The 19,047-nt window shown below is 49.8% G+C and overlaps 1 protein-coding gene across 1 annotated transcript in view; it reads right to left on the reverse strand.

Annotated features, from left to right (window-relative positions):
* ZFHX3 (zinc finger homeobox 3) overlaps window positions 1–19,047 on the reverse strand; it is a 234,745-nt gene that overhangs the window by 157,285 nt on the left and 58,413 nt on the right. Inside the window, exon 2 of the mRNA XM_037063746.1 lies at window positions 991–3,752. Within this exon, the coding sequence (XP_036919641.1) occupies window positions 991–3,706 (2,716 nt within the window). The 5' untranslated portion in view covers window positions 3,707–3,752. The remainder of the gene's footprint in view (window positions 1–990; window positions 3,753–19,047) is intronic.

Consider the following 19,047-nt stretch of genomic DNA (forward strand, 5'->3'; position numbering starts at 1 on the left):
CAGGGGAGACCAGGACAGGCCTGTTGGAGGCAGAGGTGGGGGGCGGGAGTGGTCCAACCACCCCACTGGTCCTCATGAAGCTGATCTGTACATTTTCTTGCTGTAGAAGCTCCACCCAGGAGTGGTCATGATTCTTTATACGTAAAGCACCCAAATGCTATCCTCTGGTTCCAATCTAGATCCGTGAAGCCACTCGGTGAGACTTGGTGTTTGGACACAGCCAATTCACCTTCTCTAACATGGATCATTTTTCATAGCAACAAAGCTCCATTAACCAGGGTCTTACTGATATTAAAACTTAGCTTTCTTCGATGTACAATTTTAGAACTTATTCATTTTCGTCCGTCACACCAGTCCTTATGGTGCCCCAGGGCAATTTAATTCCCAACTATACTAATCACCAACGACCCATGCAAAATAAGAAAAGAAAAGAACACATCTCCTTCACTGAGATCCCCGTGAATACATGGGAGAATCTCGAGAAAGTTCTGGGTGGCTCCCTGTTCAGCACAGAACCAGCCTTTGGTTATCTGAATAAAGTATGCCCCAGTTTCAAGTTCTTCTTATAGAGATGATTGTTCCTATTTAAAACTCCAGCTCCAGTTTCCTGTAAGTTTCAATAAATATTTAATGAAATCCAAAAGTTTTGGATAATTGTGGTGATTTTTCAAATTGAGAAAGAGACAGAGGAAGAAAGAATGGGAACAGAAAGGAAGGTTGACCAGAAGCCAAAAACCAGAGGAAACACTTCAATTTTAATCCTGGCCCGCGGAACTGGAGTGTAAGCACGTCTCTGCTGAATGCATACACCCTTCCACATGCACACAGAGTCCAAGGGATTCTTGAGAAAAATGACGGATTATTAAGATACTTGAGCTTATACAAAACAGAAGAAAAAAATCAACTAAATCCACACGACCTCAGTTTAGTCTCCACTTTCCCCCAGTTTACATCACATCATGCAACAAACAAACACGGAGTCAGCCTCACCTAGAGCAGGCGTCATGGCAGCCACGGGCCCGGAGGGATCCAGCTGAAATCCACTCATCATGAACTGGGTGTCCGAGGCAGCGTTGTCCATCTTCAGGTTGGGCAGGTTCATGTTCTGGGCCAGGTAGTACTGATAAAGCTCGGCCTCGGCGGGCGAGGGCAGGCTGCCGAGGCCCAGGTGGCGGTTGTGCTGAATCTGGGTCATGTTCTGCTGCAAGAGCATCATGTTATGCATGTGCTTCTCGCTGGTCATGTGGATGCGGAGGTTCCTCGCCACGTTGGTCTCATAATCACACACCTCACACCTCCAGGTGGGTTTGGTTTTTGGCTTTGTGGGCGAGGGGGCCCCGCAGGAGCTGCTGATGTTGGCCGCCGCGGCCGCCGCTGCAGCTGCTGCAGCCGCCGCCCCGGCTGTGTGGCTGAAGACCTGCTCGCCCGCTCCGTTCTGCAGGTTCTGCATGTTGTTGAGATGCTTGTCAGACTGCATATGAATACTGAGGTTGCCTTTGGTAGTCGTGGAGTAGTTACACACCTCACAGCGGAAAGGCTTGTAACCACACGTGTAGCTCTCCCCTCGTGCCAACCGAGGGTGGGGCTGCCCGCTTTTGCAATAGACACAGGAGCCCCCCGGCTCCGGGTGCTTCTCCTTCATGTGCGCCTCCAGTGTCTGCTGGTACTTATAGTGCCAGTTGCACTTGGGGCACTTGAGTGTCTTACACGAGTTACGAGAATGCATCATGGTCATGTGGCCGCCCAGCGAGCGGGAGGAGCCCAGGACCGTGTCGCATTTTGGGCACTCCACGCCGCTCCCCGAGGGGCACTCCCCAACCCCAAGCTCGCAGAGGGAGCCAGCGTGCTGGTGATGAGGGACAAAGCCCCCATCGTCACCCTCTGTGCTTTCATTTGGTTCTGGTGCTGTGGCATTGTCTTTATTGGCACTTTCGTCAGCAAAGTCCAGCCTCCTGCCGCCCTCTGCCACATTGGCCCTGACGCCCTCACTGTTAAAGCTTAAACGATTCCTCCTGTTCGCACCATCAAAGACAACAAAGGAAGAAGCAGAATTAGAACTAGTAGAAGCTGCGCCCCTCGACAGTGTCTGGAGCACATTAGGCATTAAGGGGGAGTTAGAAATGCTTTGGTTTGAGAGAGCAAGGTCCTTTTTGCTGCTACTACCTGCCGCGGCCCCAGACTCCTCGTGGGGCCTGTCCTCCAGTTCGTCGTCCAACTCGCTTGGAAAGAGTCCTTTGCAACCCTCGTCTTCCTCCTCCTCTTCTTCCTCCTCTTCCTCCTCTTCCTCCTCCTCCGCCTCCTCCTCCTCTTCCTCCTCCTCCTCCACCTCCTCCTCGGCTGGCTCTGCTTTCTCGGAGAAGCAATCTGGATCACCCACTTCTTGCTTCTCTCCTTCTGCTGCCCCAGAGTCCTTGCCCTCTGAGGATTTGGTAGGACTGGAGGCCAGAGGCCCCAGGGGGACTGAGGTAATGGGGGTCTTCAGGACCGAGCTCGTGAGCCCGCCAAGGTTCAAGAGGGTGCTGGGGGTCAAGAGACCAGGCTGGGGCTGCTCGGGGCCAGCTGCAGAGCCAGCTGGGAGAGCCTCCTCCCCTTCCATTCGAATGCCACTAAATTTACCATAAAAACTGTGTCCGGGACCTATGAGGTTAGCTGTGGAAACTAAAGGGTGCTGAAAGTTTTTGTTTTTTGGTTCCAGAAAACTTACAAGGGGTTCCTTGTCTTTGCCAATCCCTTGGATGATAGCGGAGATGTTCTTATTGCTAAGAATCTTCCGCTCGTCTTCACTCAGGGTCATTCGATGGTCGTGCACCGCGTGGGTCACGAAGGAACGGACGTACCCGAAGGAGAGTTTGCACAAGAAACACATCAGGATGGGCTTCCTCTTGCCGTAGAGCACAAAGCCATCGAATTTGGACAGGTCCACATTGTTGGGAACATCTTTGGATACGCAGGAGCTTTTGGCCGAGCCGTCGCTGTTCAGGTAATCCTTGTTGCTTTTGTGTCTCACGTCGAAAACGCGGAAGCTGTGCAGGACGGGGCTGAGCCCCGTCAGGGCTGAGGTATTCGGGAAAGCCTGGTCTGGGCCCTCAAACCACTTCCCGAAGGATGAGGCTATGTGGAAAGTGTTGATGATCTGTGGGTAGACTGGTGCAGCACAAGAAGGGTCCCCTTGTTTGCCCCCCGCCCCGGGGAGAGAGTTCAGAAAGAGCGGAGGGGGAGGCCCACTGCCACTGCCACAGGCGCCCCCGCTTTGGGTCAGCTGGCTCAGGCTCTCGACAATGTAGGCCGAGCCGTCCGGCTGGTAGACTATCTCCCCAGCCAGGTTCTCCACATCACTCTCCTCGTCCCCCTCCTCACTGGTGTCGCTCCCGCTCTCCTCCCTCAGGGGCAGTGGGGGGCGCGCGCTGGGGCAGTGGTGCTCCATATAGGTCTGTAGGCTGGCGAAGGAGGCCGAGCACTCGTTGCAGCTGACCTCCTTGCCAGCGGGCTCGGAGGCAGGGCCGGCCGGGGCGGTGCTCTCCGCGAGGCGCTCATTGAAGGGGGCCCTCAGGCTGTCCAGGGGCCCGTGGTTCTCGCTTGTGGACTGCTCCATGCTACTGGGTTTGTCGGGGAGGTGGGTACTGTTGAGTTCAGTCCATTGCTGGTGCTGAGGGATACCACACCCATTGTCCTTCCCCGAGACGACAGGCGAGTCACAGCCTTCCATGGTAAGGCCTGCGTGGAGCTTTCATTGCACCCAGTACGGATCGGACCTGAAGAGCGGAGGCAAGGGGGAGAGGAGGGAGAGAGGGGGAAGAGAGAGAGAAAGGAAAGAGGTTAGGAGGGCCGAGGCTAAGGTCCCACATGGAGCACTCTAACAGGCTTCTGTCCACACTCGCAACAGAGACCGCAGGGGCAGCGGGGCCCAGCGATTGCCCCATGCTGTCCAACACGCAGAGGGCAGGTGGCACCCCAGGCGTCAGGGCCGGGGTTGGCGGCAGGAGCAGGGAGCATAGGACAGGGGCGTCAGGAGATTCCCTCTGTCTTCAGACTGTCAGCTGCTCTACCCCAGGAGATCAGTTGGAATTCCCATTCTTTGCAAGCACAGTGTTAGCATCAGGCTGGGCTACAGCACCAGTGGAGGAGGAGGACCACACCACCTCCCCGGGCCCCACCAAGGGCATGGAGGGCGGCTCTCTACCTCATAATTACAGACACCACAGTGTCACCCTCGGCCGTCCCAGCTGTCTGTGGGTCAGGGGAACACAGGGGAGGGAGAGACGTGAGGGGGAAGGTCTTGTGCCCCCAGAATGGCAAACCTGTGCTAACTGATGTACAGGTGAAGTTGCTGCTCTTGCCTTTGCTGACCACGTTCCTGGTCTGAGAAGTTCAAGGAAAAGCGACTGAGGGCTGCACTGCTCAGAGGGCACGTGTGCAGGCCCTACAAGCTCTGCAAATCCCCCTGAAGGCACTCATCCTCTCAGGGTCTGGGAAGCATCGTCCCATTTCACAAGCAGTAAAACTGAGGGGCAAAATCTTAAAATAGGCCCCACGCCACCCCAAACACTGTGAAACAGAGAAAGCAGATCTCTGAACTCCCCTCTCCTCCTCCAAGCCCGTAGGACACCCCTGCTTGTGACTCAGCTGGCTTCAGACTAAAAACGTGTGGGTGCAAAACATACACCTGGTGTTTCTAGGAAGAACATCCCAGACTCTCTGTGGGCTGACTCCCCCTCCCGCAGCGTCGCTGTCGCCCCGTCACCCCTGGCTGGGTACTGCTGGCTGTCAAGGACCTTAGCAGCAAACAGAGACGGCAGCTGGGTTCGGCCAACCCATTCCACACCTGCCTCCTGGTTATTAGCAGCTACCCAAGCAGCTGTCCTTCAGCCCCTGGGGCGTTTCCACTTCTGACTCCAAAATGCCACTGAGCTGAATTTGCCCTCTGAGACCTCCCATCCCTGGAGAGGGAGGCATCAGATCACCCACTGCTGCTCTGCTCCTGTGGAAACAACATCGCAGGGGTATTTCTTCCATCCCCGAGCTGCTCCTACAGGCAACTGAGCCTCACACGCCACCTCACATGGCCCCCATCCCAGCCTGCAAGTCCCAGGCAACCGTCCTCCCCAGCACCTCCTTCCTGGAGAACACTTGGCTGCTTCTCCACCCACCATCTCATTCACACACAGCGGATGGAGGTTTTGGCTGGGTTTGGTCTCCCTCCCTCCTCAACCCCCATCTTCCCATTCTCTTCTCATTTCTTGATTCTTGACTGCACAGTGAGCCAACAGCTCCCCCTCGGGAAAAGATGGGGAAGGCAGGTTTACCAGAAATCTTAGGAGGAATAACTTTTTGGAAGAATGTGTAAGGTTTTGTTTAAAACACACACACGCGCACACACACACACACACACAGTTCACCTCTCAGTTTATAACCTCAAACTCCATTATGACGAAGTTCTGTATGTCTGAGAAAAGACACATTGATTTTAAACAAAGACAGCTACGCTAAACCAAACCAAACAGCCACTGCTGTGGGACTTCCTCACAGGCTTAGCTGGCACACAGGTGAGAAGCCGGGGTGGCTCTTCTTAAGGATGTGCCTGATTGACAGCTCAGGCCAAAAAGGTTGGCAGGCCTGAAGGGGCGGGAGGGTTAACAGCCCGATTGTAAAATCAATGTCATAAATGCTTGGTAAGTTACAGGAACATGCGGGAAGGGGAGGCCACGATTGATAAAGGAGAACAGCTTTGATGCTTCACCAGGGACTTGTGTATCGACAGCAAAGCCAATCTCCTCTCCAGCCGGGGCTGGGCCAGAGAAACCTGTAAGCGTTTACCAATTAATTGGTGGGCTTTTCTTGCTGTTTTCTTCTTCTTCCTCCTCCTCTTCCACAAATGACTCACTTAAGGGGCTGGGACTTTTGAAAACTCATGTAAGTTTGCTTACTATTTCCAAGCAAATGGTGTCAAGAAAGAATGACGTTGTGGCCACCCCTGAAAGACGCATGACCCCCTGGGTGGTGACACCAGCCCCATGAGAGGGAATATGTGGGAGACTACTTAGTCACAGGGGCTGAAAGCTCGCTAAGGCATCGGTAGGAAAGCAGGATCCCACCTCAGGGTCTGAGCTGCCTGCTCTGGGCTTCCTTTCGATGCAGGCTGGCCAGGCCGGCAGGACCTCTTATAACCTTGCTAAGCAAAGTGTGGATCAGGGACCAGTGGTATTATCTTCACCAGGGAGCCTGTGAGAAACGCAGACTCTCAGCCCTACCCCAGATCAAAATCTGCCTTTTCACGTGACCCTCAGAGGAGGCACACCATTCAAGTTTGAGACACTCTCCACTATGCAACATCTTCACCTGACTGCCAACTCGCCCATGCTCTGTACCCGCACTGCTAGGTGACCAGGGGCAGGGTCAGTCTTGGACTCTTTCAGCAGTTGCTAGGAGGTGCAGGGATGGGGATGGACCAGAAGGGGTCAGAACACAGAGATGAAAAATCTCTTAAATGGCCCAGCCCTTCAGCTCAAGGACCTCAGGCCGTCCACCACTCTCCCACCCAGCTGGCCGTCTCTCTCACGCTGTTTATCAGCCAGTCAATAAGAAAAAGGTAGTTCTTACTTAAGGAGGCAGAAGTCAACTCGGCAGGTCGATCAGCACTCTGTCTGTAAACACGGTTTCCCGTAAAATCAATGATCTTCAGTTACAGAGGGCAGCCTGGGAACCCGGCGGGTCCCTGCGCTCTCATGGCCCCGCCAGCAACTCTGATCAGGCCCCACTACCCTCCACCCCCGGCCCTGGGCCCCCTCCTCACCCTTCACTCTCCAGGGTCAGCTCACACATCACAAACCCTCAACCCTTCTTGCAGCCTACACCCCAAATTCCCTTCAATATGGATGTGTTCTACTCATGACCACCAGTACTGTACTCAACATTGGCGGGCGGGGGAGGGGGGGTGGCGGGGGGGCGGGTTAAGAATTCGTTTACTTTTTCTGCAGAGCACATCTCTCCTACAGGAGTTAAAGGGAAAAGACAGGAGTGATCTAGGGTGTATACCCTCTCTGCTTAGTGCTAAAACTGCCATTTGAGAAGGAATCTTGTACAGAAAAGTTTCAGCATCACAAAGAACTCCCAACCCTTGCTCCTCTTCCTGTTCCTTGGAACCTATCTGTAAAGCTCCCTGTATCTTCGCAAATATCACTCCTTATGTTTCAAACATTGCTTAGAATGAGAAAACACCACCAGGTCACTCCGAGGTCCCCCATTAACAAAGTCATCCATGTCCCTTTTCAACTGAGATGACGAGACGTGACAGTGGCATCACATCCCTGTGAGGAAGCAGGACTGAGTTCGGTGCAACAGTCACAGGGAGGCTGGAGGCGGGGGGAGGGGGGCGGGGAGTTCGGAGGGGAGGGGGCTCCTGCTGTCACTCTAGCTCCCAGAGAATTAAACATGAACAGTCGCACTGTGCAATCTTAAATTGTTAATTAGCACAGGGTTAATTAGGCGGTCCTTTCACAAGAGGCTGTTTGGCAGAAAACCAAGAAAGGAAACAAAGGGGACGAAAAGAAAAACAAAGAGAGAACAGAGCCGGCGAGAAACTGTTGCCCGTGAAGAGCCCGCACAACATCCCGGGGAGAAGAGAACTTGCGGGTGGGCGATGCCGTTGCCCTCTGCTCCCCGTCCTGCCGGGGGCTGTCAGCTGCTACCACCATCCTGTGGGCCACTTGGCATGGGCACCGAAAGCCTCAAAAACGCACACACCCTTTCATTCAGCACGCCCCCCATTCTAGGAAACAACCCAAAATATCCATAGCCAGATAAGACTGTTGAACAGGAAAAAAAGTAATCATCTGGCAAAACAAGGGACTCTCTAAGTAAATGACAGTGCACAGAGTTCCAAAGGATGTTATAAAATATCATTTTTTAAAGAAACTATTTCAGGGAGTAAGAAAACAATCCCCCAGGATGCTAAGTGAACCAAGTAGACACAGGTCTGCGTATGGAAATACATGAGATTTATATCAACATTTTTACAACGGTAATTGCTGGGGGGGGTGAGGCTATAGTGCCTATTTCCCAAAGCTTTTTGAAACGAAAACCACCATGAGAGGAGACATCCCTTCGTGAGTGAGGCATCGCACTGAGGCCTGTGGGGACACCACCACCTTGGTGCTCATAAGCACTCAGTGAGGTCAATGGTATTTTTATCCCCATTTTAAAGATGGGAAAACTGAGGTTGCCCAAGTTACACAGTCTGAATCGCAAAACCATAGTCTGGCTGTAGAGTCTGTGTTTTTAGCCACTCTACCATAGTTTCCTTTAATGTCTGCTGCTCAGAGAACTGCTCCAGAATGTCCTTACATCTGACATTCACATTCAGTCTTTATGTACCCAGGGGCTGTTCCAAGAGGTACCGGAATTGCTATGGAAAAGAACACTGCCAATTCATACAGCATCCTTTTTGCTTGATAGTGGTGAGGAGAGGAGAGTTCGGAATGGACTGCCTTTCCTTACTTGGATCTTCACATGGGAGAGAGGGGGCCAATGGGGTGCGAGAAACTGTTTGCAGCAAACTGCATGGTAGGCCCCTTTTTGAAGGAAAAAAGGGCAGATTCCAGATGCCACAGATCAGAGGTTTCCCACCCCCATGCCATGGACTGGTACTGGCCCGTAGCCTGTCAGGAACTGGGCCGCACAGCAGTGGGTGAACGGCAGGCCAGTGAGCGGACCTTTGCTCTCATTACCACCTGCACTCTACCTCCTGGCCATCCCTTCCGTGGAAAAATTGTCTGCCATGAAACTGGTCCCTGGTGCCACAAATGCTGAGGACTTGTGCTACAGATCAAAAAATGTATTAATTCATTCACACATTCATTCCTTCAATATTTACTGTGCACCTACTATGTGTCAGATGCTAGAAAAACAACACTAAACAGGTCACAACCTCTATTCTTATAGGGGAGAGAATGCCAAACAAATATAACATTAAGTGGTAAAAAGTACTCAGAAACAACATAAAGCAAGAGAAGGGGAAAGAGTGGTGGGTATATATATATCATTTTGGGCAAAGTAATGATATTAGATTTAAAAGGATATTGTTGTAGATTATATATTGCAAGCTCCTCATAGTTTGAGAATCGATTAAAAAATTGCTGAATAGAATCTAGAAAGAAAAAAAGATGGTCCCAAGGAATTAGTTATAGGTTCACTAAGAAAATCCACATAAAATATACTGAAATATGGCTTCACTTAGATTCAATGAGCTGAGAAATGCAGTAGAGAAAACTGTTTGATTTTAATTATGTATGCCAAAGTTTATCATTTCTTTGTATGCAGGATAGCAAAGTAACTTACAGATCACAAAAAAAAAAGGCTGCTGGAATGTTATAGCTGGCGAATGCCATTAGCAGAAGTATCCACTCAAGAATCAGTGTGCTGGTGACATGCCTCAAAATTCTGTCTTGTCCCTGGTTCCCTTCATTTAAATTAACAAATCGAGGGAAAAGACCAAGCACACACACCAACCTGTAAAGTACATAAAGCTAAGAGGACCAACTAATATGCTAAATGGTGGAATTAAGACTTTGAAAAAAAGATCTCGACAAGTTGGAACAACAGGCTCAAATGAACAAGATGAAATTTTGAAAGGATAAATAGGAAGTCCTGTATTTACATTCAGGCAATCAGTAAAATCAACAGAGGATGGAAGAGACTTGGATTAACAGGAATTCGTGCAAAAAATACCTGGCAGTGTTACTTTACTTCAAATTCAGTGGAAGCCCAGAGCTCGCACAGCAGCCGCAGACGTCAGTGTGACCTCTGGCTGCAGGTCCTGTAGAAACTCACCAGGTCCGCAGCCCCGGCACTTTCTGTCTGCACGAAGAACGTTATGCTCCACTGGGGGAATCTCGCAAGAAGGGTACCGACAGAAAACCTGAGCGCGCTCAGGATGGCCGACCACGAGCAGCTCCGGAGTGCAGAAAACAGAGGTCCCGATGCCCGCCACCTACCATGAGGCTTAGTTACCGGTCTTCTACCTAGGCGCAGGGTTTAACTAGGAGTAATGAGGGAAATGCATTAGGAATTAGAGTTCAGGTCAACATAAGGGAAACTCTCAAGATCATGCAAGTTCCCAAACGGAATGTTGATGCTGGTGAAATGCTGCAGTCCCTGGTCTCCTGGATGGAACAGGGGATCTAGCTGTGGCCAGGGAGCCCCGTCAGGCAGCTGCTCCGCCCTCTAAGAGGGGAGATGCTTTTCATTCCTGGGTTATCAGCCCGGTTACTCAATCAGCTTTAAACCTCCTCCTCTGTGACCCCACAGTAATTTGGCACAAGGCGACACACTGCAATTTGGGGGTTATCACACCGCCGTAATTACCTGGTGACTGGTCTATCTGCCACGAGGCCATGAGCAGCTTGAGTGCAGGTTCGCTGTCTCATTCATCTCTGTATCCCCCACACCCAAGATGTAATAGGTGCTTCGTCAAACTACGAAGGAGACTCGGGTATTGGGAGAAATATGAACACTTCGAGAAGAAAAACGATGATCCCTGAACACATTCTGTTTCTTTTACTATGAGTTAAAGAAATGCCTGGAGTAGCCCCCTGGAACTAAATGGTACCAGGGCTCCTTGGAGAAATGGACAGTTTGGGGGCTGGGGCGGGCAGACTGCAAGATGAGCCTGGAGCATCTTCCTGAGCCAGAGCACAAGGAACTGCTCCGAGAATGATCAGAAGGTGTCAAAAGAACACAGGAATGAGTTAAATGGGGCTCCCACTGCCTGCACCTGGGACAGTTTGAGCAAGAAAATAAAGGATTATGACCCAGTGCATGAAATAATAATCCATAATTCCATACTTTTATATGTTTTTTTAAAATGAGAGAAGAAGAAGTTCTTTTTAGGGTAAAAATTCAAGTAACAAATGCAGAGGGAATTATGGATTTAGAAAATCACCACTTGGTAACCGCCATGATAAAACCCATTCAGGAAAGGACCAATGAATATCAAAACTGACCGATGAAAGTCTGAGGAGTAGTAACAGGATATTCACAAAGTCTCAAAGCATCTCCCCACAAAATGCTTACTAATTACAGAAAGGACAATGATAACTTTACAGCAGAGAAACCTGGCAGACACCACCGTAACCATGTGACCAAAGTTAAGATCATGGAGAATGAGACAGACATCACGTGCCCCCTGAGAGGATACACTGAGAAGAACACAGCATCCCTTCCCTGCTCTTCCTGCCAACAACGCGAGACCTGAATCTAATCGTGAGGGAACATCCCACAAATCCAAACTGAGAACAGCCTACGAAACACCCTATGCTGTTCAGAAATGTGACCATCCTGGAACGCAGCAAGACGGACTGAAGGACTGTTCTAGACTAAAGGAGACTGAAGAGATGCGACAAAGGAGCGTGACACAACCCAAGATGTTCTTTTCCTGTGACGCGCCTCACTAGGACAACAGGCAACATCTGAGTACAGTCTGTACATGGGACAATCGTAGTCTTATCAATGTTAACTTCCTAATTTTGACACCTACAGTGTGGTTATAGAGAAGAATGTCTTTGCTTTTAAGAAATCCACACTGATATATTTAGAGGTGAAAGGGCAGGATGTCTCAAATTTTCAAATGGTCTGGGAAAAAAGTGTGTGTGTATGTGTGTGTATGCAGACAGCTAAAAACAAGAAAACTGTTACCATGTGGGGAAGGGTCTGGACAAAGGGTACGAGGATTCTTTGTTCTCGTACTACTTTCCTGTACACCTGAAACTGTGTCAAAAGAAAAAGATAACGCCCAGTATAAGAACTCTGCATTACTGGACCTCCAAAGGCATATGAACAGCCAACCCACCCCGATTCCCGTGCCCTTACCTTCACGTGAAATTCACAGCTGGCACAGCTTCAGGAAGGGAGGGAGGCAAAGACAGGCAAGGACAGAAAACGGATCTTCATTCCTCAGCCAAGAGGTTCTAGACAGGGTGCTCTAGTTGGAGAAGGCAAGTGGCCATTCTAACTTGAGTAGAATTTCAAGCAACACAATGCTGAAAGATTTTGACCCAAGACATCTGTATGCGACTCAGAGTTCCCTAACTTGGTGAAAGCAGTTCTAAATTAAGGACGAGGGCAGCCGCCATAGAAAAGAAGAACCCGACGACCCACAGAGGGTGAGCATTGCTCAATCGGCACTAAAACCCACTGGAGAGGAAGATCCACACAACAATGAAGACACCATCTCTACCTCATTTGAAAAAGAAAAGCAACCCAGATTCTCAGATAAGTAGAAACCTCATTCAAGAAGCAGAGAAATAATGCCCTCATCTGTTCAGCTAGGAATCCACTGAGGGACCACGTCCAATGCCATCATGTGCTTTGTACAATAACTGTATTTGGGTACTGCTGATGCATACAAGTCAATAAGTGTTAAACCACAAAGAGGTGAGATTCCATCTGCTTGGTAGCAATTTCCCAGTAGCCCTAAGAATTACTCTGTAGCTATGGCGAGGTCAGAGAACACACACACGTGCTTGAGCAGGACCCTCGTGCTACAGGAGGTCCTAGGCCTGGAAGGCCCAGAGAATCATCAGGCTCTGGGCTGCGTGTTTGCTAATAAGTGCATGTGTGCTCTTTCCAGAGTGAACATAAATCAGCCTGGAAGTGAAAAGTGCTGGCTCAGTCCATTCTGCAGGGAACCCACAGCCACCGCAACATTCTGGTCACAGTGGAGTCATGAAGGGGAAGAGGAGGGAGTGTGAGATCGGACACAGAGCCAGGTCTAGGAACCCAGTCTGTGGGTGCTGGAGAGGTGAGCTGATATTTAGGGGAGCAGAATTTTTTGCTATCTGTGTAGATACACCCACAGTTCCACAATGACCAGAGCCGTGGGTACAGTAATAGAAAGCAAAACCACCAGCTACTACTCATACCTTGTTCTCAAAAAGGGTGTGGGGCAACCGAACCAGGTATTCCAGTACTTGTGTTCCAATCCTCAGAGACTTGCTCGAGCCTCCGCTCTGAGGCTTTTCTGCCACACCCTGACACCAGAAGCCCAGCACCCTTCGTCCATCACTGGCCTGAACTGTTCTCTCCTGACCTNCACCCACAGTTCCACAATGACCAGAGCCGTGGGTACAGTAATAGAAAGCAAAACCACCAGCTACTACTCATACCTTGTTCTCAAAAAGGGTGGGTGTGGGGCAACCGAACCAGGTATTCCAGTACCTGTGTTCCAATCCTCAGAGACTTGCTCGAGCCTCCGCTCTGAGGCTTTTCTGCCACACCCTGACACCAGAAGCCCAGCACCCTTCGTCCATCACTGGCCTGAACTGTTCTCTCCTGACCTGGATTTAATCGCCATAAAAGCACCAATCCCCCCACATCGGGTGGCAGAGCAAAAGCGAGCGGACGGGAAAAGCTGCCCCTGGCCCATTGCAGTTTCAATCCAGCATCTCACAATGTTAAATTTATTTTGAACAGTTTCTCCTATGTAGTATGAAATTATTATTATTTTTTAGATTGGATATGTGCAGAAAAACTCAATAGCTAAAATAAAAAGCTAAAATAAAAATCACCTATAATTCTACCAGCCAGAGAGCCACTGGTAGGCAGATTTTTATTTTTTCCTCTCTCTGCACATCTACGGTCTCAGATGTTCTTTACCAACCTCAGACCACACTGCTCCTTATGCAGACTGCCCTCTCAACTTAATTTAGCAGGACATTTTCCCATGACATTCAATATTCTTCATACGTTAGAACTGACGGCTGCATAGACACTGCATCCTATGGACACAGCATAATTTCACTAAATTCTATTAGTGGATTTAGGCAACACTTAATATTCTGCTGTGAAAACTCTAATAAACTCTTGTAAATCTTTGTGTGTATATAATTAACAAACTAACTAATAAAAATAAGTAGCAGTTCCATTACTACCCACTTATTTAGGCCAGGCCTACTTCTAAGCACTTTCAAATATGCATTATTTCTCGATCCTCAAAACAGTCCATTTTGCAGATGAGGAAGTTGAGGCTTAGGGGGTTAAATATCTTATACAAGTCACATACTAGCTAAGCCAGCCTTTCCAACCAGGTAAGCCTTCCTTGCTACTCTAAAACCTAGGCTCTTATTCATGACATTCCTAGCTTCTGAGCCAATAAAACTGCTGGCTCAAAAGCTAGGAATATTTAAGGTTCCCTGGTATACGCGAAGCTGCCCTCCAGGGAAGTCCTTCTGGCTGACGTTCACACTGACACATGAGTGTCAGCCTTTCCACACCACCATCAATAGTGTGTATTATTATTATTTTTAAAATGTTGATGAGGCAGGCAAGAAATCATATCTCATTTAAACTCTTCTTTTGCTAGCAAGAAAGAACCCATCTGCAGATACTTATGGGCAATTTTTATTTCTTGTGTGAATTCCCTGTTATTTCTACACTGGGGTATGTTGTCCTTTCCCTGAAGATTAATAAGAGGGCTTTACAGGGCCTGGCTGGCATAGCTCAATGGATTGAGTGTGGGCTTGCAAACCAAAGGGTCGCCAGTTCGATTCCCAGTCAGAGCACATGCCTGGGTTGTGGGCCAGGTCCCCAATGGGGGGTGTGCAAGAGGCAACCACACATTGGTGTTTCTTTCTCTCCCTCTTTCTCCTTCTCTTCCCCTCTCTCTAAAAAACAAATAAATAAAATCTTTAAACAAACCCTAAAAGGGCTTTTTATAGGATTTTACGGGTGACCCCTCTCACTCAACTCTCTACCGTATTCCACAAACCCATGAGCTCCTGGATAAGAGTCTGGCCCACCAACACTGCTGGTTCAGACAATGTTCTCTGTCCTTCCCTCGGTATCTCGGCTCCTTTAAATAAGTGGACTCTGCCCCCTGCGTCTCTTCCTCAACACTAATTCTGGAAGGCCAGGTGATTCGTCCTCCTCTTCGTGTTTAGAGAGAGCTGATCTGCGTCAACAGTTCTCAAGCTCTGCTGGGCAGTGGAACCAGCTGTGAGGCTTAGTGAAGACGTGCAGTCGCCAGGCTGCACCCTGGAGGAAAGGGCTGGACACTGCTTCAGGTGGGTCAGAAGGCCCTGAGGTCACCAGTGTCCTCCTCGTGGTGGGCAGGGGTTTTTCCTCCTCAGTTTCCATCCTCATCAGTCTCCCTGCATTAAAACCGCTGACCATAACACCTGGAAATCTTTCCCCTTCTGCCTCTCTGACATGGTTTCCTGGCGCTCTCTCGGGCTCCCACCTTCACACTGCCGGCCCCGCTTCCCGATCCCATAGCTCTCTTCCACTTCCTTGACAGCATCCCCCACTTCTTTAACCCACAGAAATCCCTCCTCTCTGTTCTCCTATCATCATACTTTTCCCCTTGGCTCTCTGCTCTTATCTCTGTACATCAACCACCTTAACTACTTCTGTGGTTTCAATTACTGAAATTACGAGTTGACTCCCAAAACAAAACTTTCCATTCCTGACTTATCACTTGGATATGTCTCTCATACTTCCCCTTGACCACAAGATATCTCTAAGTGGCTAGCCTCCCAGCACTCGACGCTCCGCATGGCTCAATCTGTCCAAATGGCACTGCCCCTCGCTGACCACCATGGTCTCCACAGACGGAACTCTAGGTACCGGCTTTGACTCCAGAGCACAGGAAGGGAAGATCACTCTAGTCTTCCCAACGTTGTATTTCTCAGGTGCCTTTCCCACGCAAGAGCCAACCGCCAAAGTATTCAAACTCGACATGCTGCAGACCAGTCTGCAAACTCTCTGAACTGCCCCCCACACTGCTACTCAGTCGCCGCCCTCACTTCCCCCTCGAAGGAGGGTCTCCTCCCCATCAGCTCCACATTCTCACCTTGGCTCCCGCAGCCCCAAGCCCTTCAGATGTCCCTTCTCTTCCTCAACACATATCCAAACCTGTGACATCCTTTAAGAAGCACGAGCTCAGGTCCCAGGCAGGCAACGACCTCCCCGTTGTCACTCGGGCCCGCAGAGGTCTCTCTCCTCCCTACACTCACCACCCCAGTCAGGAGAACGATCCCTCCTGCTTTCACTGCCTTTGTTTTTATCTCTACAACTTGACCAGAAGCCCCTTGAGGGCAAAAATCAGCTTATGTTTCTGTTTGTCTCCTAGCACAACACTGAGCATGTGTTAGAGACAAAAAACTTAACGGAACACTTTTGTAAGGAGACATCTTTAATAACTGTAATGGGAGCATGCTGATCTCAATATTACATACAATTAATCACTTAAGACCCAACATGCTGATTCTGAAGTTCGGGTATGATTCCTGAGCATTTCAGAATTTTGTGGTCTACAGCATTAGTATTATCATCTCCAATTCAGCACTACAGAGGGTCTGAAGTCCATAAAACCAAGCCCTGTCCCAGCCGTCTTAAATAGCTGGTAGCTGGTCAACGGAACAGGAGTCCAGGATGCCACACGATCCCTAACACGCTTCCGTCAAGGGGATGAGGGGGGATCAGGTCCGGACTACACACCATTGAACTTCTGGGGCTTCTGCCTCATGGAAAGGGTGAGCAAAGCCACACTCACTGATTTAACAGGACAATGAGCCTGCTAGGCTTCCTGAATTCTTATTTAGTAGTTCTTAGCAGAACAGTTCATTTGAATACCACAAGCAACTTGTAGTTCAAGGCTGCACATACCCAGGAGAAACCAAACTGGGGCAGATTTTCTCCTTTCCCTCCCTCCCTTCCTTCTTGGCACTTATTTCAGGAATGCAGGTAGAGGCAGCCACGGACTTCAGCTTTCTTTTATACATATCTAATCCATAAAGGACCAAACAAATAACCTCTGACAGCTGCTTGATTTTTCTGGTCCTGTGGCAACACCTGGGAAACTCATCCAACTCTTCCTGATAGAGAAAAACCCATGCTCTCCAGTAACTCCACCTGCTGTGCAAAGAACGGATGGCAAACGCTGGTGGGGACCAGGTGAGAGGCGGCCTTGGGGGAAAAAAGTCCCCCTCAATAGGCATCTCCCAGAGGACTCTTGGAATAAGGAGTGTCTTCCTCCCGGCGGGAAGGAGGCCACACAGTGGGCTCACCATCCCGGTGAGCTCTGGCACGGGGCTCCAGAATTAGTGCCATGACAAAAGAAACAAGGGTTGCCTTTCGAAGGCTCATTAAAGGGGCAACACACACACACACACACACACACAGGCCCCTCACCAGCACAGGCACAGCAAGTTCTTCAGATCTTCCCTGGCTTGTTAGCATAAACAGCTTTTCAAGCAGCAGGGAGCCAGAGGCACCAATAAGTAAAGCAGGAAGGGGCTCTGGGAGGCTCGCCATTGGCAAGGGCCTAAAGAGGGAGCAGGATCACCACAAAGGCCACACCTCCCCACAGGGCCTTCCCTGCCTCAGGATGGGTGCGCCTTGGCCGGGAAGAGGTGCCCCCAGGGACCACTCCAGGCTGTGTTTTCCAAGGAGCTCTCCAAATTGCTATTTGGTGGGTCCGCTGTGGATGGTGATTCCAACACAGACGCTCCTCCTTGATAGCTTTGTTTTACAACCCAGAGGTTGAAATCCGAAGATCTGAGAACATATTTCACACTGGGTAGTCCTCACACCCTAGTGGGCCTACGTAATTATCTCAATTTCAATTCCCTTCCTTGCAGCGAGCGAAGTGGAGACAAAGTGGAACAAGCCAGCCATCAGGACTGTGGAGGCTTGGAAAGGGACTGAAGAGGACACGACTTTGTTCCCCGAGGCGGAGTTTGAAGGGCTTTCAAATTCCAAAGCCTAACACCTGGCTGGGTGGTGGACAGAGTAAAACTTAATTATGTGTCCTCTTCTTCACAGACCCTTCTCCATCCCACATGGCAACTGGGAAGCCCATTATCGCTCTGTTACTTTTAATCAAGAAAAAGAAATCAAGACACATTTACCACTGGCCTCTTCAAAGAGTGGCCCTAGGAATTAGGCAAAACAACAAAGGAAATCTTCTTCCAGTATCAGGATCCAAGACTTTGCACTTCTTCAACCTTCCAGAAGCTGCCCAAAGAACCAAGTGACTGTGGGTAATAATTTCACCCTCACAAACTCAGCAAAAATGGCACAGATGGTCTCTTCCTTCTTGCTGGTCCAAACGCTGCTTTGGGGTCAACAGTTACTGTGAAGAATCACCACGGCCACGCTAAACGGTACTTGGGTTAATTACGCCTGAACGTCTCTTCTCCGAACACTGCTAAGACCGAACAATTGAGTTTGGGAACGAGTGTGGTTACATATTTTTCCTTAATGGCTTCCTGAACACCCTGGTTAGGGCTGATCCCTGGGGGCGAATTGCCAGTTCAAGTCATAAAATGTGATCAATGTAGATCAAGACCTTGTGCTAAGTGTCTAAGAGAGGAGAAACATATCTGTGCAAACACACAAACCTATGAAAAATGCATGTTAACCTACAAAAAAACTTCAGCTTCCCTTCGGAAGTGGCACCCGTTCTCCTTTTGTCCCGAGAACTCTGCTGATCCCACTAAACCTTCCAGACGGCAGTTCTAATTCTGGACAGCAGCACCTGCACAAGAAAAAGCTGCGGAAACTGTCCCGGCAGCTGCGAGAGACTCCCACGTCAAGCCATGCTAAGACTGGGGGACTCCAACCTGGTCAGTTCATGGGGCCAATGCCTTAGGCCACACGAATGAACAGGTTCCTGGGGTTCTGGCTCCACTGGTCTTAGTTTTAAGCTCTGCACACCGACTGGTTGCTCTAATGATTTTTATTCACTCACACAAGTATTTACTGCATGCCTACAATGTATACAGTATCCCTCCTACCAATACAGACTCCTCCTAGCTTGTTCTCACTAGAATCCAGACACGCAGAATAAGAGCTTGGATGACAACAGGCAGGGCGCTGGTGGGACAGACTCAGCCCCTTCACGCGGCTCCGGATTCGCTGTGTCACACAGTTACCCAGGGGGCTGCTCCCCTCCCCTCAGTCCTCCTGCTCTACTGCCAGAATCTGTCCTCCTAGGAGCCAGATATGGTCAGTGATGACCTCTGACGTCCACTGCATTTAAACACAGGCTTCAGC

This window comes from Sturnira hondurensis, unplaced genomic scaffold (genome assembly GCF_014824575.4).
Source record: "Sturnira hondurensis isolate 20B ecotype Veracruz unplaced genomic scaffold, ASM1482457v3 Scaffold0014745, whole genome shotgun sequence".
NCBI classification, from domain to species: Eukaryota; Metazoa; Chordata; class Mammalia; order Chiroptera; family Phyllostomidae; genus Sturnira; species Sturnira hondurensis.